The 23,222-nt window shown below is 37.0% G+C and overlaps 1 protein-coding gene across 7 annotated transcripts in view; it reads right to left on the bottom strand.

Annotated features, from left to right (window-relative positions):
- Positions 1-23,222, bottom strand: part of MITF (microphthalmia-associated transcription factor) — a 211,317-nt gene that overhangs the window by 29,742 nt on the left and 158,353 nt on the right. For 4 of the 7 annotated variants that reach the window (XM_008567205.1, XM_008567203.1, XM_008567207.1 and 1 more), the window contains exon 3: positions 440-667. In XM_008567205.1, coding sequence (XP_008565427.1) covers positions 440-667 — 228 coding nt within the window. Of the gene's footprint in view, positions 1-439; positions 668-1,695; positions 1,852-23,222 lie in introns of those variants that run through there. The other 3 variants (XM_008567208.1, XM_008567209.1, XM_008567210.1) reach the window with 2 other exon arrangements.

Here is a 23,222-nt window from a genome sequence, read left to right as displayed (position 1 = left end):
ATGCTTTTTTTTTTTTTTTTTTTTTTTTTTTTAACTTAGGGAGAAATAAAAATAATATTCCAGACATTCACAACAAGCGGAACTTCTAAACTGCCTGTCCCACACCTTTTCTATTTCTGTGTTTCCTTTTCCACCTCCCCTTTTCCTCTCTGCATTTTCACTGCTTCATAAACTGAATGGCATGGAAGAGAAGAAAGCACTCAGCTAATGAAGTAGAAAAGAGTGGAGAGAGAAAATGTCCCTGCCTCTAAGGTCTCCCAGCACATGCCACAAACTCAATAACCCAGTGCCAGTGACAAGAGGTTGGAATGCGACAGCCACATTGGCAAATGGTGACTGTGGCCACGCGGACAAACTAGAGCTCATAGTTAAGTGTGGGAATACTATCCAACAGACATTTACTGTAAGAAAACAGGAGAGGAGAGGAGACATGAATTACCTCTTTTTCACAGTTGGAGTTAAGTGTAAGCAGAGCCATGGGACTGTTGGGCGCGCTGCTCCCCGGCACCGGTGGCATGACATGATCGCCAGGCTGGTTTGGACATGGCAAGCTCAGGACTTGGTTGGCATGTTTATTTGCTAAAGTGGTAGAAAGGTACTGCTTTACCTGCTGCCTTTGGGCTTGCTGTATGTGGTACTTGGTGGGGTTTTCAAGGTGAGTCTGCACCTGAACATAGTCATGGACGGAAGAGAAGACAACACTGTTATTTTTGAGTTTTGGATGGCTCTTCTTTCAAGCGAAAACATGAGACTGACCAGCCTACCGACAGAATTATTAATGCCTATTATGTACCAGGCACTGCGCTAACGGATTTTGATATTACTGAAGTTTAAAGTCTAACTTGTAGGATTTTTGGATAATACTTTGCCCTATATTATTTCCCTGCTAATTAACTATACATTTCTTTCAAACCTTGTGTCCTTCCTCTCATGTCTAATAATTAAAAGTTTGCAAGTATCTGTAGGGCAAAAATTTCCCCAACACACCCGAAAGGGTTTATTAAGATCAAAACAATCATCTAGAAGAAGAAGCGTAACTCAATTTATTTCACTTTCCTTGGCAAACAGAACAGCTTTCTATTTTAAAACGAACAAACAAAAACTCCTTAAGAACGAATTGTAAAATGGTTGTAGAAAATAAACAGAAACATTCTGATGACTAAATTAACTAGTTGTGGATTAATTCCTCTCACTTTCATTTGGACATGGTTATCCAACATTTTAACTAAGAAAGAACTCAACATAAAAAACAATTCTACATTAAGTAGTTTCTTTCAAATGCATAACACTTACGTGTTTTTAAAGGCATGACTATTAACAAGCCATCAGGATATTTTCTCTCCTTTCGTACAAACATTAATACAGAACTAGGAATGCTTTTTTCCCCTCCATCAATGGTATTCAATTTAAAGTTACTTTTTTCCTTGATAAACACAATTTAATATTATAAGCTATGAACAGGAGCTAATGGAGAAAACACAGCCGTACACCAGGAAAAAAAAATCCTACTAATATTTACTTTGTTCAAAACTACATCTAATCACTTCTTATGGCATCAAACAATAAACAACATTAAAAGAGTAGATCTGTACTGATTGAAAACAGTGTGCCTATTACAATAACATTAAAAAGGTGAACTGGTCGATTTATTGCATTATGTCTCAGAGACTGAATATGAATAAGAATAAAGCTCACCTGATAATGACTATATTCTAGCATTTCCAGCATAACAACGTTTTAGGTGGCCCCAATCCAAAGAGAAACGGTAGACTGTTCCTCCCTCTACTTTCTGTAATTCTGATTCGAAAACTGACTGGCATAGAGAAGGCACTATAAACAAGGTATCCCGAGACACCACAGGAAACTTTATCACAGCAGCCCTGCTTATAATAACCTAAGCTAATTAGTTATGCGTGTAAAAAAAAAACGTTCACACAAGGGGCTTTTTTTTGGAAGCCCTACGAGTTTAGTCTTAAATATTGTTATCAGTTTTTCCCCCTGGCTTGACGTCATGCTTTTTTTCATAAATATAAAAGAACCTTTTTAAGTGATGAGCTGTTAAAGTCAAACTCATTGTCAGATCAAGGCCAATTCACTATTCATCTTTAGTTCCAGTAGTATTAATAGACAATGGTATTTCTCTTTCAGCAATAGGTTAAAAGCTGGATGCCCCCTTGGAAGAGACATCGTCTAAAGGCTATTACACATGAGACTTTTCTAGTGACCGAATACTTTGCACTTCCTACTGCAGGAAGACCGTCTCTTAGTATGGAAGGGACTCTGAGCTGAACTTTCAAGTTCAACAGCTTCATCTTGCATACTGGTCTCAATGTGCACCTTATTTTTAGCAGGGTGATGTGTAAATTGTCTATTGACCTCACATCAGGAAGAGGGGGAATTATCATAAATAGAACATCACACACACACACACACACACACAGAGAAAGAGAGAGAGAGAACTAGATGCACATTTACGTGGAAAATAAGAAATAAATGTCTCCCCAATTTAATCTCAAATTAGGAAGCATGGAAATTTTTACTGAAAACCTTTTAATATAATTCTTGGGGCTAGAGAAGATTAAGGTATATACACAATTGACACATTTATAAATTTATTCAATTATTTACTGTTACTATGTGCTAAACACTGTGCAAAGCACAGAATATACATGATTTCCAACTTTATGAAACTTATAGTCTAGGGTGAAATGAAAGAAGAGGCAAACAAATATATATTTAAAAATTATGATAAATGCTTAAATATTCACTGCTGAAATGGGGAGATGATATTTTAAGCATAAAAATTTTAAATTCAATAATTTTACCTAAGAGCCCAGGATAATGAAGTCCTTTAGGTTGACAATCTTAAATTGTTTCAAATGACTGGTTTAACATGCACAAAGAGATTCACAGAGACATTTTAAGTTTCACAAAGGGTCCAGACACGATAATGAGGAGGACAATAGACATTACTAAAATAAACATAAAATGAGGGCAATGAGTGTAATGTGCTTATTTCACTATTACACTTAAAAAAGAAAGGACCGCACATTTAAAAATAAATTTTAATTCACTGGCAGATCCTTATTCTTTAATGAATCAGAATTTTATGCTTTTAGTAAGGAAAGAAGCAACTTGTTCTCCATTTGGCACTGTAACTGAGGTCTTTACTACATCCAGGTTTGGGTAAGCAGAAAGGGATGTATTTTGCTCTTTTACTGTTGGTGTCTTTTTAGTATTCAAGTAAATTAAAAGCAGATGGCCTATAAAACACTATGCAATAGGCAGAACATCTTCAGCTGTTTCCAACCCAAACACCTCAAACAGATAACATAAATGAGGAACATGAACTGTGGGGTAAAGTAATAAGGAGTAGCAGGTTCTGTGGCTAACAGGAAGACACACACTTCATCTAAAGGAATAGCAAATATAAGGTGCAGCTGGTTATGGCGATGGGCAATACCAGTCCAGTCTAGCTAGATCTCCTAGTTTTTTAAGGAGGGGTGGCAATCTGAACTTTTTTAAGTGAAATCCTCTAAGTTTAAAAAATTGACACCCAATAGTTTTATTTTTCACATAGTACATACACTACAAGAAAAATCACTAGAATGTGGTTTCTGTTTTTTCATTGTCCATGAGGATAATCTTCCTATTTACTTTCACTGAGGGATGACCTAGATTCTAAGGAGAAGCCCCTCTTCTGACAAGTTAGGGTCCAAATCCAGGCATTTCCTGGTGTGTCTTGGAGAGACAACATGCCTCACAACAGTCAACAGAGTAGTTAAGAATTTGAAACCTGGGTTCAAACTCTGACTTTGCAACTTACTACTCTTGTGACCTACAAATCATTATCTTCTCCAGGCCTTTGTCTCTGTGTACTCGATAGGAATGATGGTAGATCCTGCCTCACAGGGGTGTTTTCAGCATTAAATGATATCATACCTCTCAAATGGGCTTAGCAAAATATCTCAAATAGCAGCTCCCAAAATGTTTGTCCTACAACCCTTCTAAATTTTTCAAATTAATTGTGTATGCAGATTATATCCATCAATATTTATTATATTAAGAAAGAAAATTGAGAAATTTTGAAAACACAAGATCACACACTAGCACATATCTCACTAGACATCAGAACAATGACATCTTAACACATCATGTAGCCTTTGAAAACTCTACTGTATACTCATGAGATGAGAATGAAAAAGGAAAATAACATCTTACTATTATTCTGAAAATAGTTTTGACCTGACAGAAGCCCTGCTAGGATCTTGGAGACCCCAAGGGCTCCTGAATCACACTTTCAGAACCACTGATCTAGATCATTGTTAGTACTCTAGCATGTTCACTGCCTTGCAATATCCTCATCACTGTGGATAGATGGCATGTGACATAACCTCTGTGATCCCTGCATCCCTCCTCCAAAAAATGATGGAGAAAGATACTTACCCTGCCCTAACTCCTTCAGAGCATTTTTACAAGGTACTACAGTTCTTTGACACTTTTAAAAGCTATATAAATGTAATTTTCTATCTTCAACCATTCTAATTCATAGCTTTTTAGTTAATGACTTTACTTTCATTAATTTTTAAACAGCCAATCCAACAAGCATGCAAATGAGAACATACATGTAGCATTAAAGAGGACAGAAACACCTTCATGATTTCCCGATAATTTCTGCATGTTTTTGACCTTCAAACCAACTACCCATGTTAAGGAATTCAGAAGCAAAAGTTGAATATTTTTGAGCACTTGCAACACAGACCACAAAATAAAGTTAGTATATATTACACTCTATCACAATATAGTTAATCTATTAATTTATATTTCATATAAATTATGTTAGCTATCTCAGTTAAAGTACACAAATCCAAAGCCTTTGAAACTTTTCTTCCTTGTTACTATTCCTATCTTTTTGCCCTTTTTCCTTTCTTCATTCAGATCTTGAATTGATAGCAGGAGAATTGGAATGGATCACCTCCTAACTGTCACACTTTAGCTTCGCCACTTGCTGAGTGAGACTGACAGGTTGTTTTCCATCAGTTTAATTCTAAAGAGATTTGGAGCACATCACATGTCAGTGGAATATGTTGGCTATAGATACTACCATTCTGGCTGATGACAGAACTCACTAGGGGGAAAAAAATCCTCATGTGGATGTCCACTGACCTACTCTTTCTACTATTTATAAATGAGAATTTAAATAAAATTAAGTGAGGATTCCCAGAATCCTCTTAGTTTATAATTGATTTAATTTTTTTAACAAGTCAATAAAGTGTTTAGATTTTCCATCTTACATTTAGGGACAGAACTTGCTCTTCTGTTCAGTAAGTTTAAGGAAAATTAAAGGGATTATCATTCAACCAATTGCTATCCACCATCACCACCCCCAAACCACAATGTTTTTCATACTGTTGTTCAAATGGAAATTTATAAAGAAGATCAATTATGCACCATAATCCCTGAAAAAAAATGGTAAAACAGAGAAAGCTAGATTTCTGGAATGAGTTGGGCAAAGTCTTGTATAGGGTAACATTTGTTAAGTGTCAAGGTTCTTTTCAGTCCCACAATCACAACGTTACTGCAAAAGAAAACACAAAGTCAGAACATACAAGGGTACTCAAAAAGTTAATGAAAAAAGAATTTAAAAATAATAGGAATCCTTCTATGAACGTTTTGAAGTACTCACATATGTTCTTAGACACATAATCTTGTTTTCTGAACAATCTGCACAAAGGTATCCTTAACAAAAAATAAGGACCACAAGTATATGAATCCTGACCTAAGAGAGAACAATCAAAATCAGATGCAAACAAAAAGCAAAAATAAAGAGCACTTGAGTAAAGGAAGACTAAAAATGAATAAAGTTGATAAACCCAAGGCCTTTTCTCTATAAAAGAGGTCTGCCCATCTGCCCAACCCAGCCCCTGACTGTTTTTCTATGGCCTATAAACTAAGAATGGGTTTTACATTTTTAAATAGTTGCAAAAAATCAAAATAAGAATGGTATTTCATGATACAGGAAAATTACATGAAATTCAAATTTCAATGCCAATAAAGTTTTATTGGAACATGGCCACACCCATTTGTTTACATATTCCCCATGGCTGCTTTCTGAAGCAAAGCTGAATAGTAACAGGACAGTCCTCATGGCCCCAAGCCTAAAATATCTACTCTCTGGCTTTTTTATTGAAAATGCTGATCTCTGCTCTCTAAGAAAGTTTTACCAAACTACAATTGAGCTTTCCTATTAAACAGAAGTTTTAGCAGGTTTGGAGGACAGAATGAGGTGATTTTTATGAAGAGAAATAATATGTGTATATATAATTTTGTAGTTGTTTTTCCGAATATTGTCTTTACTGGACAAGTATCTATGTAATAACATAGGACATGCTTCATTATCCCCATTTTAAAGATAAAGATACAGAAACTCTGAGAAGAAAGTTGAAAGATTTTCCAGGGTTAGAAACTATAGCCAGGTCTCCAGTATACCATCAGTAGTGGTGAACTACAGAAACACTGTGGACCCATGTTTGAGTAAAGAGAGAAAAATAAAACTGTGTGAATCCAGAGGTGTACTCACATACCCTATGTGTGCACAAAGAACATATATAAATTTACATCTAATATTTATCGGTGCATACACTTTCAGACCACTTCCTGTCATTATAGGCTTTCTGAATTCAGAGAAATTAGTTGTAAATGTGTAAAAAGGCTTTAACTGAGTCAAGAGGGAAAGATAAGACTGTGTGAATCCAGAGGTGTATCACATATCCTATGTGTGCCCAAATTAATATATATAAGTTTACACTGCATATTTCTTGGCCAGTATACTTTCACACCACTTCCTGTCATTACTTTATAGGCTTTCTGAATTCAGAGAAATTAGCTGTAAATGTGTAAAAAGGGAAGAACACTAAACCTACTTTTCTGACATTTCAATGTTATAATAGAATAAACTAGCCCAGTCCTACCGAAAATGCCTAGCAAGTGTTTCACCCTTAGCTAACGACCTATAAAACAGTGTGCTTATTATAAACTGCAAGGCGGGCTTGCTTTGGTTTTAGGACAAACGATACTTAGTGGCCTCAGAAAAAAAAGTATTATCATAAGAAAACTTCTAATACATACATTATTTTTTCTCTCTCGGATTAAAATAAGCCAAAGATTACAAGAATAAAAAGAACACCAAGTTTTAATCTCAGCCAAAGAGAAGTAGAAGAGATTTAGGAGTGGTAGTCGTCTGCCTGCAGAGTATTTATAATCTGAGAATTAAAAGACCACTTTCAGAGTCAAATTCCAATGGGAGAAGAAGAAGCAAGACCCAATAAACTTAACCCGCTACTCACTTTAAGAGAAAGCCATGCATTTACAGGTCCGGTACTCTGAGGATCCTATCAGTCCTTATGCATGGATATGTCATAATAAACAGCAAAATGTTTTCAAATATAGAAAACAGAATTGGCATTCATTCACCCTAAATTATCTACTATGTACCAGACACTCTGCATTTTATATTCACTCCAAGCTTGGGTCAATTCAAAACAAAACTAAGAAAGAAGTCACTTGAATAACCACATTAAAATTCTTGGAAGTCTCTACACACAGTTTTGTTTCATTTTGAAACTGTATAATGAAAACTTGTGATTGAATACAGAAACAACTACTGAAGAGATCTGATTTTGATAGTTTTAAAATCTCATTCTGAGTTGTTGCCATTTGAGAGCATATACTCAATTGTCCTCTTGCTATACATAAAGAATTAAATACAGGATTGGGGGCAAACCTTAATGCGTATACAAATCAATTGGGGAGCTTAATAAATGCAGAGTGTGATTCCATTGGTCTGGGTTGGAGCCCAAGATCCTGCATTTCTAACAAGCTCCCAGGGGATGTCAACCCAGCTGGTTCAGGGGACACACCATACCCTGGGTAGCAAGGCTTTAGTACAGTCTCACCTGGACTTCTGCTTTCATCAAAAGAGCTGTATGTTTACCATTCATTCAACAAGTATTGTTTGAGTACCAACTAGATGTGAGACAACTGTGCTAATCCTACACAGGTTGTTCAGGGAAGAGCCTCACAGAGAATGTGACATTTAAGCTCAGACCTGAAGTTGGTGAGATGAGCCAGGCAGGAACTGGCAGGAACAGCACCCTATAAAAGCCCACAGGCATGAACAAGCCTTAAATGTTCAAGGAACAGTAAGGAGGCTCTTAATACACACATGCTTTACTTGGCTTCCAATTCACCACACTTGCCTGGTTTTCCTCTTACCTCCTTCACACCACTGTTTCTCAGTCTCCTTTGCTAGTTTTCTCCTCTTCTCCCCCTCTTACATGTCAGAGCGTCTCCAGGCTCAGAGCTTGGTTTTTATCTACCTACACTCACAGCCCTGGTGATCTATACCAGTCTCACAGAAGTGAACAGCGCAACCCAGACTTCTCTGAACTGCAGACTGATCTCCACCTGCCCGGGCGTCAGCACCATTTGGAGGACTGCAGACATCTCAGACTTGGCATGTTCATCATCCTCTCCAAATTGACTCCTCCCACGGGCTTCTCCATTGAAATAGTTGGCAACTCCATTTTTCTATTAGGTGGAAACACAGGAAATTGTCATTTTTGTTGGTCAAAAAATGGTCTTCATATGGTTCAACCTAGTTTTTCATCCCAAAAACATAGGTCATCTTTGATTCCTTTCTTTCTTTCACGCCCTATATCCAGTTCATCAAAAAGTATGGGCTCCCTCTTAAGAATATATCCATAATTTGACTAATTTTCATCCTCTACTGTCCTCTACCTCTAAGCCATCATTTCTCACTTAGATGATTGAAAGTCTCCTGACTCTACAACCTGCTTCTGTTTTTTTCTGTTTTACAGTCTATTTTCAGCTCAGTGACTAGAGAGGTCCTTGTAATGTATGTCAGATCATGTCATTCATCTACAAAAACAAACAAACAAAACAACAATTCTGTGATGGCTCCTTACTTATCTCTGAGAAAAAAAACCAAAATACTTACAAAGCCCTACAAGTCCCTATACCAATGCTACTCACAGTGCATGTTTGAAACGCACATTCTGTGACCCCAACCCAGAGCAAAGGAATCAGAATTTCTGGGTGTGGGGCCTATAAATCTAGTTAGCTTGTTAGTTCTCCAGGTGGACTCTTATGCACACCAATGAGAACCCCTGCCCACTATGCCTAATTCGCCATCCCACTCCAGGATCACTGCCTCTTAGACCTTATCTTCCATAAAGACATTCAAAATCCCAACCCACACCCTGCCAGCACTCCTGATCCTCCATACCCTTCTCTGCTTTGTCCAGAACATGGCCTGGCACATAGCAGATGCTCAGCAAATATTTGGTGAATCAATGAACAAATGGGGCCAGTGTAGCTGGTATGCATGAATGAGGGGGAGAACAGAAGCTGAGGACAAGGCGGCAGATGCATAGACCCTTGTAGGGGTTGCAGGCTAGGATTCTGACAGCCTCTGGAAATGTCCTGGGGAAATGGAGATGTGACAGTCCCTCACTCTTCCTGACTAATTCAGAAAGCTCTGGAGGAACCAAGTCTCCAGTCTAGAGAGTTGATTCATAGCCTGCCATCCTACTCTAAGAGATGAAGCTTCCTTTTCTGTCAGGGTCTGAACAGAGTACCAATTTTTATAGCTCTCATCTAGGAGTGCTAGAAGCCAGAAGGTACCTGAGGATCTAAAACACAAAGCCAAGAGCTTGGAGATTTGCCTCAATCTCTAGCTATAGAGCCCTCCATAAGTCATGGTTAAAGCAGAGGTCCCCAAGCTGGTAGCTCATGGGCACAGCCTACAGACATGGCTTATTGGCCTACATAGTATTTAGTGTTCTAACCAGCAATCCTGCTGCTGGGTGTACACCCAAAGAAATGGAAATCATCATGTCAAAGGGATGCCTGCACTTCCATATTTATCACAGCTCTATTCACAATAGCCAAGAGTTGGAACCAACCTAAATGTCCATCAATGGATGACTGGATAAGGAAAATGTGGTATATATACACAATGGAATACTACTCTGCCATAAAAAAAAAAATGAAATTCTGCGATTTGATGCCATATGAATGAACTTAGACAAAATTATGTTAAGTGAAATAAGTTAAGCACAGAAAGAGAAATACCACATGTCCTCACTCATAAGTGGGAGCTAAATAAATAAATAAATAAATAATGAAAGAGAAAGAAAGATACAACAATCACATTAATTCCTTGAACTTTCAAAAGGAGAGAACAGAACTAATGGAACTGAGGCCAACAGTGGAGGGAAAAGAGGAGAGAGAGGGGGAGTTAGTGAGAAATTGGCAAAGGGCCACAAGAAATGAATACATTGTATAATGATAACTATAGTAATTATCTTGATTTGAGCATCACATATTGCACACTGGTATTGATATTCAATGCTGTACCCCACAGATACGTACAATCAATTATGTTTCAATTTTTAAAAAAAAAAAGGGATCTGGTTTCTCTAGCAACACTGAACTGCACTCCATGAGCCAGCAATTGATCAAAGGTGAGAGCAGCTTCTCCCTCTTGGTGTGGCGCAAACTCTTCACTTTGCTAAATGCCCCCACCTCTTTATTCTTTTTTTTTTTTTTTTTTTTACTTTTTTTATTCAATCAAAATTGATTATGCATATTTTGGGGGTTCAACATTGAGATATGTTGATCAAATCAATATTACCAGCATATATATTGTTATAAATCGTAATTATTCTTTATGGCACTTGCCCAATCCCTCTCCATCTCCCTCTCCCTCCCCCCTTCCCCCCCAATCACCCTAGATTTCTTCTCTCCTTCTGAAAGAATAATGGTTATTCTGTTGATTTGTTGCCTAGATGATCTGTCCAGTGCTGAGAGGTGTGATCAAGTCCCCCAATATTATCATAGAGCAGATGCTTCTTCTGTCTCTCTAAAATGGGCTTTGTGGAGAGAGACATCCTCTTCTTTTCTGTATCTCTGCTGGTGACTCTCCTTAGGTCAATGCACTCCAGTGGCTGGCAGAACATCCGCATGGTGGTTGCAGCGTCTAGCCACTTTCACGGCAGCCATGGTTATTGTGGTGGCTATGGTGGGCCACCCACATGGAGGTGATGTTTTTGGCATGCTCCTTGGCGCTGGCAGTGTGCCTGGTTGTGGGGTGTGTCTGATCCCTGACTCCATGTCTCGGGTCACCAGGCAGGCCCCAAGACATTGGTGAAGTGTGCCTGGTTGTGAGCAGGAGGTCTGGTCCCTGGCTCCATGCCCCAGGTCACTGGGTGGGCCCCAAGGTGCTGGCATGGTGTGCCTGGTTGTGGGAGGGGGGGTCTGGTCCCCGGCTCCATACCTCTGGTCCCTGGGCGGGCCCCTAGGCACTGGCATGGTGTGCCTCATTGTGGGAGGGGAGTCCAGTCCTCCACTCCATGCCTTGGGTCACTGGGTGGGCCCCAATGTGCTGCTGCAGTATGCCTGGTTGTGGGAGGGGTGCTGGTCCCCTCCTCCAAGCCTTGGGTCCCCGGGTGGGCCCTGAGGCACCCACCCCTCTTTATTCTGACACTGACAATGGCCTGCTTCACTCCTTAACCTGTCTGATTTCTGAAGACAGTTTCTTTGACAGTCCTGTTTACCCTTTCACACTCCACACCCCTGGAGGAGGGTGGAAATCTGATAGAATGGTGGTGACACAACTGTGCTCAGAAAGCCACATTAAGTACAAGACAATAAAATAAATTGGCATCACTTTGACACATAAAATAAAATCATATAAAGTTTTAAAAGATATATATGTATCCATCCAGCAATTGTACTTTTCAATAACGTTTTTAAGGAGATCATCAGATATGGGACAAAGATTGAGGTACAAGGATGTTCATCACAGAGCTATCTATAACAGGAGTGGGCAAACTACCATAGGGCATGTTGCCTGTTTTTGTCAATAAAGTTTTATTGGAACATGGCCACACCCATTCATTTATGTATAGTCTATGACTGCTCTCAAGCTATAATAGTACAAGAGTATATTTGAGTAACAGACCTTTTGGACCAAAAAGCCTAAAATATTTACTATCTTGTCCTTTACATTAAGAAAAGAAAATGCTACCATTAATTTCTAAGTAACAAAAAATTAGAAACGAATATGTAATAACAGGCAATGGATTAAATTAATTATGAGGTAGGGAGCCATACATTTCAGGCTTCTCAACCTCGGCACCACTGACACCGGAGCCAGAAAACTCTTTGTTGTCGGGGATGATCTGTGCACTGTACAATGTTTAGCAGCATCCCTGGTCTCTACTCATTAGATGCCAGTAGCACCACACCCCTCCTGCCAGTTGAGACAACAAAAAATGTCTCTAGATATTGCTAAATGCTCCGGGGAGTGGATGGGGTGCAAAATTGCCTCAGTTGAGAACTACTACATACAGATAGATAATATGCAGTTATTAAAATCCACATTTTGTAATACTATCTAATGAGAGAGGAAGTTCATAATTTAAGTAGGAACAAAAAACAGGTTAAAAACACTACATACACTGCTATCCTAAGTTGATTTTAAAATATTGCTTATACATATGCACAGGCAAAAAAAGTTAAAAAAAAAAAAGACTAGTGACAAATTATTCAGCAAAGTCTTAACAATGACTATCCCTGGATGATAAAATTATCAGTGACTTCTATTTTATTTGTTCTTTTCTATATTTTTTATAATGTGCACAGCACTAATTTTGTAATTAAAAAAACCTATAAATTCCACAAAAATGAAAGCCTACAGATCTGGATAAATAAAATTATACTCAGGCAGAATTCCTCTATGGAAAATCTTGCAAACAACAAATAAACCCATGAAGTTGTTATACAATGGAGAAATTTTCCTTGTTTCAATTTTTTCTCGAAATACTTGATCAGATTAAGAGGACTGTTATTTGTGAAATTTTCAGTTTAACATGCAAGCCCAGACAGTTTGCGTTTGTAAAATATTTGACACATTTTTATGGTTTTGTAAAGGGCCACGATTACGTGGTTCAATAGTGCCCTTATAATAGCCCATTGTATGGACTGTCCAGTCCCCCCGCCTCACCCCATGGGAGTTGCAAGAGCAGCATTCCACGTGCTAGAACTTTTCCACGTGCCCCAGTTTAGCACTGCCTCAGAATTGCAGACGATTTTTTGTTCCAGCATTTCCCCCCTAAAATGCCCCCATTGTTTTCAGTTTATCGGGTATTAGAGATGATTATGGCACAGGCAGCACAATCCCTTTTCATAAGGACTGACACTCTTAAGAAACTGGCAATGGTCAAGTTTGTCAGAGATGAAAACATTGCCTTGGGCCTAAGCAAAAGGTCAGTCAGAAAGCCCCCAGTCAGAGATGAGAGCTGCATGCTGCTGGTTTGAAGGTCAAGTCCACACGAGTTAAAAACTGGCAAAAAGAAGCTGCCTCATAATAACAGACTTCGGGGTCTGTATCATGAGACTGAGGGGTCTTTTTGGTTTTTGAGGAACTGCATTGTCTTGGGAAATTCCTAAGACTTGCTTTATAGATTATGTGATGATGAAATCCCAGATTGGAATTAACCCCGCCAATAACAGCAGCCACATACACAGTCAGTCAGTGTTTTCTGACTGTGCCAGGTACTCTCCTGAGAGCTTCACATGCAGCCATACTGTAAACTACCCACTTAACAACTCTATCATTCATTCTACCAGTATTTACTGAGCACCTTTCTAGGTTCTGAGCATCGATCAGCATCTAAACAAAGCCCTGATCCCAGGAAAATCATATTTAAGTTAAGAAGGCAGATGCAAACACCAAGTAAATAAACCAACAGAGAAATAAGAATCTCATCCACTGACAAGTGCAATGCAGGAAATTCACTGGGAGGGAAGGCTACTCTGTATCCACGTGTGCAAGCTAGAAGGAGGTAGACAGGAAACACAATGAGCCACGAGTCAGTCTTTGTGGAAGCTGGGTAATGACTACGCGAAGCGTTCGCTATATTATTCTCTCTGCTTGGCATGAGTTTGAGAAAACCTATACACATTCACACAAAGCATACACATTGATGTATTTCATACTTCGTTTTTACTCATTTTCAATCTTCTTTTTTCAGAAAAAGAAAAGTCCTAAGGTAGCATATTTACTAAGCAAGCACTTAATCTATCAACCTATCACAAGCATGAAATGTCTTATTTTCAGCTTGTTGTTCTGGACCTTTGCCTGCAATTTTCTTGTAAAGGAGCTGACTGTGTATTGCAGGAATTGATCATGAGTCCTGTATAATCCCTGGGATTCTTCTGTGGTTCTGTCAGCACAAGCACCCTCACAGAATCATCTCAATAACAAAGTAAATCGGATCTGCTCATGGAGTATTCTCATTGATCAAATCAAGAGTGTGATTTTTTGCCACAAATGAAACTTTTTTAAAAAACTTATGTAGAGGGTACAGAACTGAATTCATATTAACCTTCTCAGATCAAACCAGAGATCAAAATCAGGACTACCTCTTTCAAACAAAATGGTCAATGATCTATAATTATGTCATAGAAAAAATTCAATAAACTGAAAATCAAGCTTATAGAGGTATTTAGGGGGAGTTTTGTTTTTCTTCATTACAAAAAAAATTCAGTTGCAAAAAAATGATTCATTACATTCTACAAAGCAAATTCCCTGAGTGATTTAAAATTTGTCACAAATCTATAAAAAAATCTGTAAAGGTAGGACAAACCTATACAAGACCAATATACATAGTTGGGATAGTCCCACTCAGATTTTTTTTTTAATGATAAAAATAATGGATAAAGGGTACAAATAGCTAAAGGACAGAGTACTTTTTTGAGAACAAAGGTAGGAAAATTTGAATATATTGGGACACCTCGAATTAGGAGAAATAATTAAAAAGTGAAAATAAAGCAATTACCGAGCACTTACAATGTGTCAGAAAAGTTTTCAAAGGACTGGCTCGTGTAATCTTCACTATAATCCTTTGAGGTAGAGGATATTATTATCTCCATTTTCAGTTTAAAAAATCTGAGCTTTACTCCTAAACACCATACCAAATATACCAAGTTATGAGTTATCTATAGAATTCATGTTTCTGGTTTTGAAACTGTACAGAGAGCCTTTGTAATAATTATTTCTTCTGAGTATCATACCCCTTCTGAGTTTCATACTTCATTATAAGTAAATCTTTTATTTAAAATATAATCTTTACCTGAGTGGACACTGGTGTTAAACCAAAGCTGTACCCAATTCCTAAGTGAACAGAAAAGCAGCCCCTAGAGCCAGCAGTGGATAAACAAAGACAGGACTTAACAACAGAGAAAGTCAAAACGAACATCTGTTCTGGGAAAACTGCCTCAGGACTTCAAGTAATTTAAGGGTTGATTTTTTCTTTCTTTCTTTCATTTTTGTGGGGGAGTTTGGGAGGGGGGGGATCGGCAGGCAAACAGAATCTTCCAGACTCAATAGGAATTTTTGTTAACCAAAAGCATCTAAGTGTCATGGGATTTGTAAAGGAAAGGTTAAAATATTGTATGATATAGTAATGCCTTTTATAAGAAAGAAAATAGGCTATTGTATCACTGAAATGTCAGTTGCCATATACCTAATTGTAAACCAGTATCAAAAATGTTAGGGAAGAAGAGAAACGTCCAGATTAACCTCTTGTTAAAAAAAACCCCACTGCACTTAAATGTGGCTTGGATCAAAAACAAAACAAAGCAAAAATGCAGCAGTTTAGTCAGTCTCCAAAAGTATATATACTATGTGTAGTAGATGGAAAGAGAAACATCAATACAAAAGAAAATATTTAATTTCTGTCCTCAAGGAGCTTATAATTGGAGGGTTAGGGTGGGGAAGAGAGGAGAAGGTAACCCCACAGAAATTTGCATTTAAGGTGCTCCTACCCTTTAAGACAACAACTCTCAACCACAAGTAATTATGTCTTTCAAGGAACATTCAGCAATGTTGGAGGCATTTTTCATTGTCTCAGCTGGGGGCTCTGGGGGTGGGGTGGGGCCTGCTACTGTCATCTAGTGGGTAGAGGCCAGGGGTGATGCTAAGCATCCTACAGTGCAGGGCATAGCCCCTTGCAACAGGGAATCCTCTAGCCCCAGTGTCAATAACACCACAGTGTAGAAATCCTACCCTAAAAGATACTGTGCCAATTCTTCACCCCACTCCTCTTAGTGGTAGATTTCAGAAGGTGGCGCAGGAATTAGTCAAGCCACAGGAATGGCACAGATACTTCATGAACTATTGATGAAGCACCTTCTTGTATCTCAGCTTCACAGTTAGTCAACAGTTATTTCATGTCTTGACATGCAAAGGAGAATTTTTTTTGTTAACTGGAGGGAGGGAAAACATCATTATCGTTGTAAGTAGCCTAATTAAAAACTCAAGACTTCATATCAACTTCAGTTCTGGATAGTAACCTGGATGGGAAGAGTTATGCTGATAAACCAAGAACTATCTGTTCAACACAGTAATGGGAAACTATGCCCTAAAACTAGACTAAATGAAAGCGAACAATTCTAATGATTCAAAAAGCACACTGGGAACCTGCTTTTGGCATTTCTGGAACATTCTTAACATCAATTATGAGTACATTGTCCATATCTGAGAATGTCACGTAAAAGTCCCCTTTTTCTGATAAAATAGTAAATAAAGGAACATTACTACACTTGTAAACAAAGCTATAAATTCACTAATTCTTAGTTTACAATTAGCTTACGATGTTTCACATAAATCCTCCTTACTCTCCAAAGTATCCATAATAAAATAACAACTTGTTTCATCTATTCATTTCCTACATTTAAAAAAGGAGTTATTTCTCTATAATATATTTTTGAAACTTTCAAGTCATTTGTTTATGACACAAACTTTTATTTTCTAACTGCTTTTAAGGATATAAATAAAAGTGTGGCAAATTCTGATAGGGGAGGTGGTGCACTGTGGTTTTTTGTTTTTGTTTTTTCGTATATTGTAGCAATTTTTCCATAATAAAGAGTTATAAAAAAAGAAAAAAGTGCAAAAAGTTCTTAGACACCAGAAACACACACACGCATACACACACACACACACACACACACACACACACACCAATGTTGCTTTGGATGTTCACATAAAATAATTTAATCCTGAAATGTCTGCAATTTTAAGGATTTTGATCTAGTTTCATATTGCTATTTGTCTCTCCACTCCTCATATTTAAAAAGTGTACAAACCATTCAGAAAAAACAAAGAAAAGCTGAAGTAGTGAAAATAGCATTAAACAGCATTCTTCCCACAAAGTTTTTGTCTCAAATGATGCCCATGACAGATAAGTGCAGACCCAAATGACCTTAAATGGACTCTTTTAGCAAAATGATAAGTGGTTTCAACTACCAAACTGAAGCTTCCTTGTATTATGTGTTTTATCTAATTAGCACTCTAAAAATGCTTGCATTTTGGCCACTAAATTTGAGTGTTCTCTTCTCCTCCTTTTGGTATTGAAATATGGGATGATGCAGTTATACATTTACCACTGAATGTGCTCAGAAATTTAACCTTATAAAATACTTCTTGAGACAGAGAGAGTGAAAGGATGCTTTCTTGAAATAATAGAAATGATTAAGGAAAAAAGCATGTAATAGGCTAAATAATGCAATATTTTTAGCTCATCTTCCCTTATACAGAACAGTATTATTTACTTAACAATGGGCCATATGATTTTCCGTATTCAAAATGTTTATTGCAGGCTATGTGAATGAGGTGGAACACAATTCTCACCCTCTCTGTTCAGAGAATAGAAAATTAGGGAGGAAAATTAATTTCTTCTAAGCATCTCTTATACACAAGGCATAATGCTAAGGCTTTTCTATACATTAATCTCATCTGATGCTCATAATAAACATAAGTGCTATCCCTTGTCTCAATTTAGAGGTAAGGAAACCGAGGGCACAGCGTTAAATAACTAGCCTGATGTCACTGCCTGTTATCATCTGGCCAGGTATCTGAACACAGATTTGTTGGGCTTCAAACCAACCGAAATACGCAGGATGCATCATGGCTTCACTTCTCAGAAGTGATCAATGCCCTGCTACAAGTAATATGGCCAATATGCTTATTTTAAAACACCCCAAATTGTCACCAGGAAAAGAAATGCACCAGAGAAAAGGCACAGAGGAAATTTTACTGAACTCACCTTAATACCCTCAAGAGTAGGGACAAAACAAAAATTTTAGGACTTTCCTTACTAAAAATGTAATGTGTATGATGGGAGAAAATTTACAAAATAAAGATGAGCAAAAGGAAGGAAAAAAGTCATAAATAATCCCACACCGAAAGACAATGCCTGACTACATTATGATATTTATCTTTCTATTGATCAAAATGAAATTTTAATGTGGTCCCCACGCAAAGTTAGCAGGACTGAAGCAAAAGTTGTCTTGTTCATAAAACCTAGGCTCCACCTTTCTCAAAGGAGGATTTATACATATCTCTAAAACTTAAAACGTACCTAGCAACCTGTTCACCAAGATGCTTGCAAGATTATATCTGATTTAACCTTTCAGAGTACAGTTTCAGATTTGTATTATTAATTTAAATTACATTTTACTACTCCTGACTCTTTAACTACATGTTGTAGGATCCCAAGTCCAGGGAACACTTGGAGCTACAAACAGCTCTTTGCTAGTAGGTATCAAGGGAGTAGAAATGGAATCATCACTGGGAAAAAGAATATAAGGAATGTTATATGAGCAGAGACAATGCTGAAAAATCCCATTGTTTCCCCCAACCCTTCCAATTTTCTGATACTACTGCCTCTCCTACACCATTCATGAACGCAAGCACCCTCACCTAAGAGCAGAATTACATACACCCCAGACTGACTTAGAGGGCTAACGATGGCAAAAAAAAAAAAAAAAAAAAAAGGGGGGGGGGGGGCAGAAACTGTATCAAGTAAAATATTCCCATATTTCAAAGTCAGGGATGGTAAACAACACCTGAGAATTTCCCAGACCTGAGTCCTCAAACTACACACACTAACCTGAATGCGAATAACCTAAATATGCACAGATGAGACTTTTTGGTCATTATTCCCAGAAACAGTCTATTGTGGTTTATCCTAACGCATCCATATACACCTATTTGCAGACGATAATACCACCTACTTGATGTAAGCCACTCGACAGCAGGCCAGATGTCCTTCTTGTTCTTGTACCTTATTACATAATACAGTGTCTGACATGCACTAGACATGTAATAAACATATGTCTAATGAACAGAATTTTACAATAGAGAGCAAGTCTTCTATATATTAAAAATAGGAGATTGCCAGATTTACCTGGGGGCTGGCTAATAAACTATGGTATGTTCATTTTATGATAATATCATTTAATTCTAAAAGAAGCCACTTGTAAATACTGTAATTGACTCAGAACATCGACAAAGTAAGGAGAATATCATTCTGAGACACGCGATCCTGCTGCAATTGAAATTTTTTACTTTAAAAAATGTTGAGACGAGTATTAACATTCATATAACAGCCATAATCTTATTATGATATATATCAAATTACCTAGTCTAGATACAGGATATTTATTATTAGGTCATATATTTGTTTTCCTAATAATAAATCAAAAAGCAGTGCTGTTTTGTAAATAATTGCTCAACAAACATAGCTTGCCTAAATAAAATGTTTAAAAATTTTAAAACAGTCCCAAAGTTAACTCACTCAATTCTGAACATATAAAATTTCACATCAAAAGGAGTGAGGATTTTGTTTATGTTATGTCAATTAAGAAAAGGTATAAATTAAGTATTCTAATTTTTTTATTAATGAACTGAAGGTTAATAAGATTCCCTCTAGGTTCTTAATCCCAAAATCTGACAAGATGCCAAGTTTTAGATGTGAACATACTCACCACATTATTTTTCATAATAAAAATTTATCAGCAATCTCCAACGCTAGAAGAATAGCAAAATAAGTCCATTCAAAGTATTATGTAAATATTTAAAATGTCATATATGGAGTGTATATAGCAACATTTAAAAACCTGATACTGAAAATAAAATTCAGATATAAAAGTATAGAAGCTATGATTGTGCTGACAAAAAACCATATGAATTTGAAAAAACCTAATAATTTTATCTAGAAATAGTTTTGTATCAGAACAATGGAATATGATGACATTGTCATATTCTCTACTTTCCAAACTTTCTGGTATAATTATTGTAATAACAATTTGACAATTTTTTTGGCTGCAAAGCTAGCTTCTTACCATATAAGTGGAAAACTGTAGGTATTTCTTTGCCAGCCTCCCTTGCAACTAGGGGATGTGACTTTGGATCCACCAATCAGAGGTGCTACTTACTATATACTATTTATATGTACATATTTAAATATATATGAATATATACATTTATATATACAATTATATTTATTTACATATATATAAAGGGTCATTATCATTCATTAATTTTCATATATTAGGATTTCTTTATACAAACAAGAACTCTATGGTTTGATTCTTTTTTATTATGCCTGATTATGATGTGCACTTCTTGTGTTTAAAGGGATTCTACTATAGGCTCTGGTTTAGAAAGGAATTCTATGATACATAAAAACCTCAGATAAATGAATTCTCTTAGATTCTTTCCCAATGGAAGCAACTGAAATGAGATTCTAACATTTCTCTCTAGGCCATTTCTTACAACTAAATGTAATATGTGAAAACAGGTAGTATCTCTACTTACTCTGGAGAAAAGTGTGATTGATTATGTTTAACACCCATGTTTGTATCTACGTATTGCACAGTGACTAACCTACAGAACATAAGAGTTGTTTGTCATACAAAGAAGTAAACACGTCTCTTAAGGTTTACGTTTCATTAGAACCTACTAAACTAGGGTTTATATCTCCTCCTATGCTTTGTACAATATATTCCTCATGGCAGATGGTCAATAAATATCTGTTCAAATACTAAATTTATATGAACTATCCAGAATTACTCATTATTTTTATAGGTTAAGGCCCCCAATTTCTCTGGAATATACTTGTGGAGTATAATTGGCCTTAGTTGCTAAAGAAAAAAGTCAGACAAAAGGAGGTCTTTGGTTGCAAAGGAGAAGTCAGGCTCAGGGTTCCTCTTAATCTATTTTAACCACCAGGCAACTACCACAACTTCCCTCCTCCCCCGCAGAACTACCCAGCCCTTGGCGATCACGCTTTCTAGTGTACTTACTCATCCAGCACTCACAATGACATTGACCCAATGCTCAAAGCGGGCAGGTAAATGTAACTACTGCCACCTGACAAATGGATGAAGTATCCCTAAGCTAGAGGAAGTAATACTCTGTGCAAAGACAGACAATAAATACACAACAGAATGCCAAGTTCGTCTGTTGGGGAATTTTCACTGCATGGCCCAATTGAAATATCCTCTTCTGAAATGCAAAATAGTTTTGTTTTGTTTTGTTTTTTAAACAAAACTGTTCAATTCTAATAGCAAGATATGATGAGTATGAACTGTGTGTATATGTGTGTGTTACTGTCTGTTTAGTAATGGCATGGGAGGGGAAGGCGACCACAGCAGAATTAAAGGGGAAGACCATGAAAACAACTTCTGCTGAGAATAAGCATTTGTTAATTCACAGTTCAAAAAGAGAGCAAATTCCCCTTCTTATTTAAAGTGCCATAATCCATTGTGTCTCAGTTAATGAAAAGCATGATATCCAATCTATACTGCGCTCCTGAAAGCCTGTTACAGCTTTATGTCATCCTGAATACGGAAAGGTTGAGCAGGCACCACCACCAACACAATTCAAGAGTCTTCATTTTTATCATGCTATTAACATGTTCATTAGGACGATGTAAAATCACTGGCTTAGTTTACACACAGATGACACCCCTGGAACTAGCTGGCTCTCCCCTCCTGTTCAGTGAGCTGTGCTACTGTTTAAATCTAAAAAGAATCGACTGCATGATCATAAATGAGGCGCAGTCAATCACTGTGCATGATGATCAAGCATCTCAAGGGCTAAAATCTGAGTCACCTTCATGCAAACTCAACTATGCACCATCGTCACTGCTCCATTACCTCAGCTTTTTCTTCCGAGTCTTAGAAAAACCTTACATTACAAACGCAGGGCAAATGAGATCTCTCAAGGAAGAATTCATCTCCCGAAGAAAAATAGCAGTATAAAACATAAAACACAACACATGGCATGCTTCCTTCGTATTTTTAGACAGAAATGTCATTCAAGCCTCAGTAATATTTCTGACATTGTTCATTAAACAATGAGAAAACAAGCTCATTAAAAAATCTTGATTAATGGATACAAAGAATGATTACATTTTATAATGATGAACATGCTAATTATCCTGATTTGATCATCACATATTGTACACAGGTACTGATAGTCAACTCTGTGCCCCACAAATATGTACAATAAATTGTGTTATGATAAAATGTTTTAAATTTTTTAAATCTTAAAATAATAAAGACAAATGTAAATGTAAAACAAGAAGCCCCGACTCACTTCTCACTTTCATTTGTACTCTCTAAAAGTAATCAGTTTTAGAGTTTACATGTATTCTCTATATTTAATTCCAGGCTAAATCAAATACAATTAAAAATATAATAACATACACACCATGTATGCATTTAAAACAAACATGTTGTTATGTGATGCATATTTTCCTGCAGCTTGCTTTTTAAAAATAATAATTTAATATAGACAACTTTCCAAGTCAACACAGCTAGATCTACTTCTTTTTAACAGCAGCCATCTAGTGTTATATTCTGCTAGTAAAAATTTTTAATCATTCCTGGATTGAAGGGCATTTAGATTTTTCCTAATTTTCATTATTATAACTAATGCAAAATTGAATATTGTTATGTTGTGAACACATTGCACCCTTAGATGAGCTTTTTGGAGGGTGGCGTCTTTTAGACAGAAGACAGTTGGGCAGAGAGTGCCTATTTTACATTTTGATAGAATACTGCCTAAATTCCAGCCAAAAGAGGATCCAAGAGCCCATTTACCCACACCTCCCAAACACTGATTCCAACAGGTTTGTGAAGATTTCTAACAATATCTGTGAGTGGCTTGTAGAATAATTATCAATGCTTCTTTGGTAAATTATATGAGGCTTAATTTCAAAGAAATTGTAGGTGCAGTTCTTGCCCTAAAAGGTAATGACAGCGTGAGGGGAAACAGCAACAGC

Source organism: Galeopterus variegatus, unplaced genomic scaffold (assembly GCF_000696425.1).
Source record: "Galeopterus variegatus unplaced genomic scaffold, G_variegatus-3.0.2 Scaffold303, whole genome shotgun sequence".
NCBI classification, from domain to species: domain Eukaryota; kingdom Metazoa; phylum Chordata; class Mammalia; order Dermoptera; family Cynocephalidae; genus Galeopterus; species Galeopterus variegatus.
This window is presented reverse-complemented; position numbering and strand designations above follow the sequence as displayed.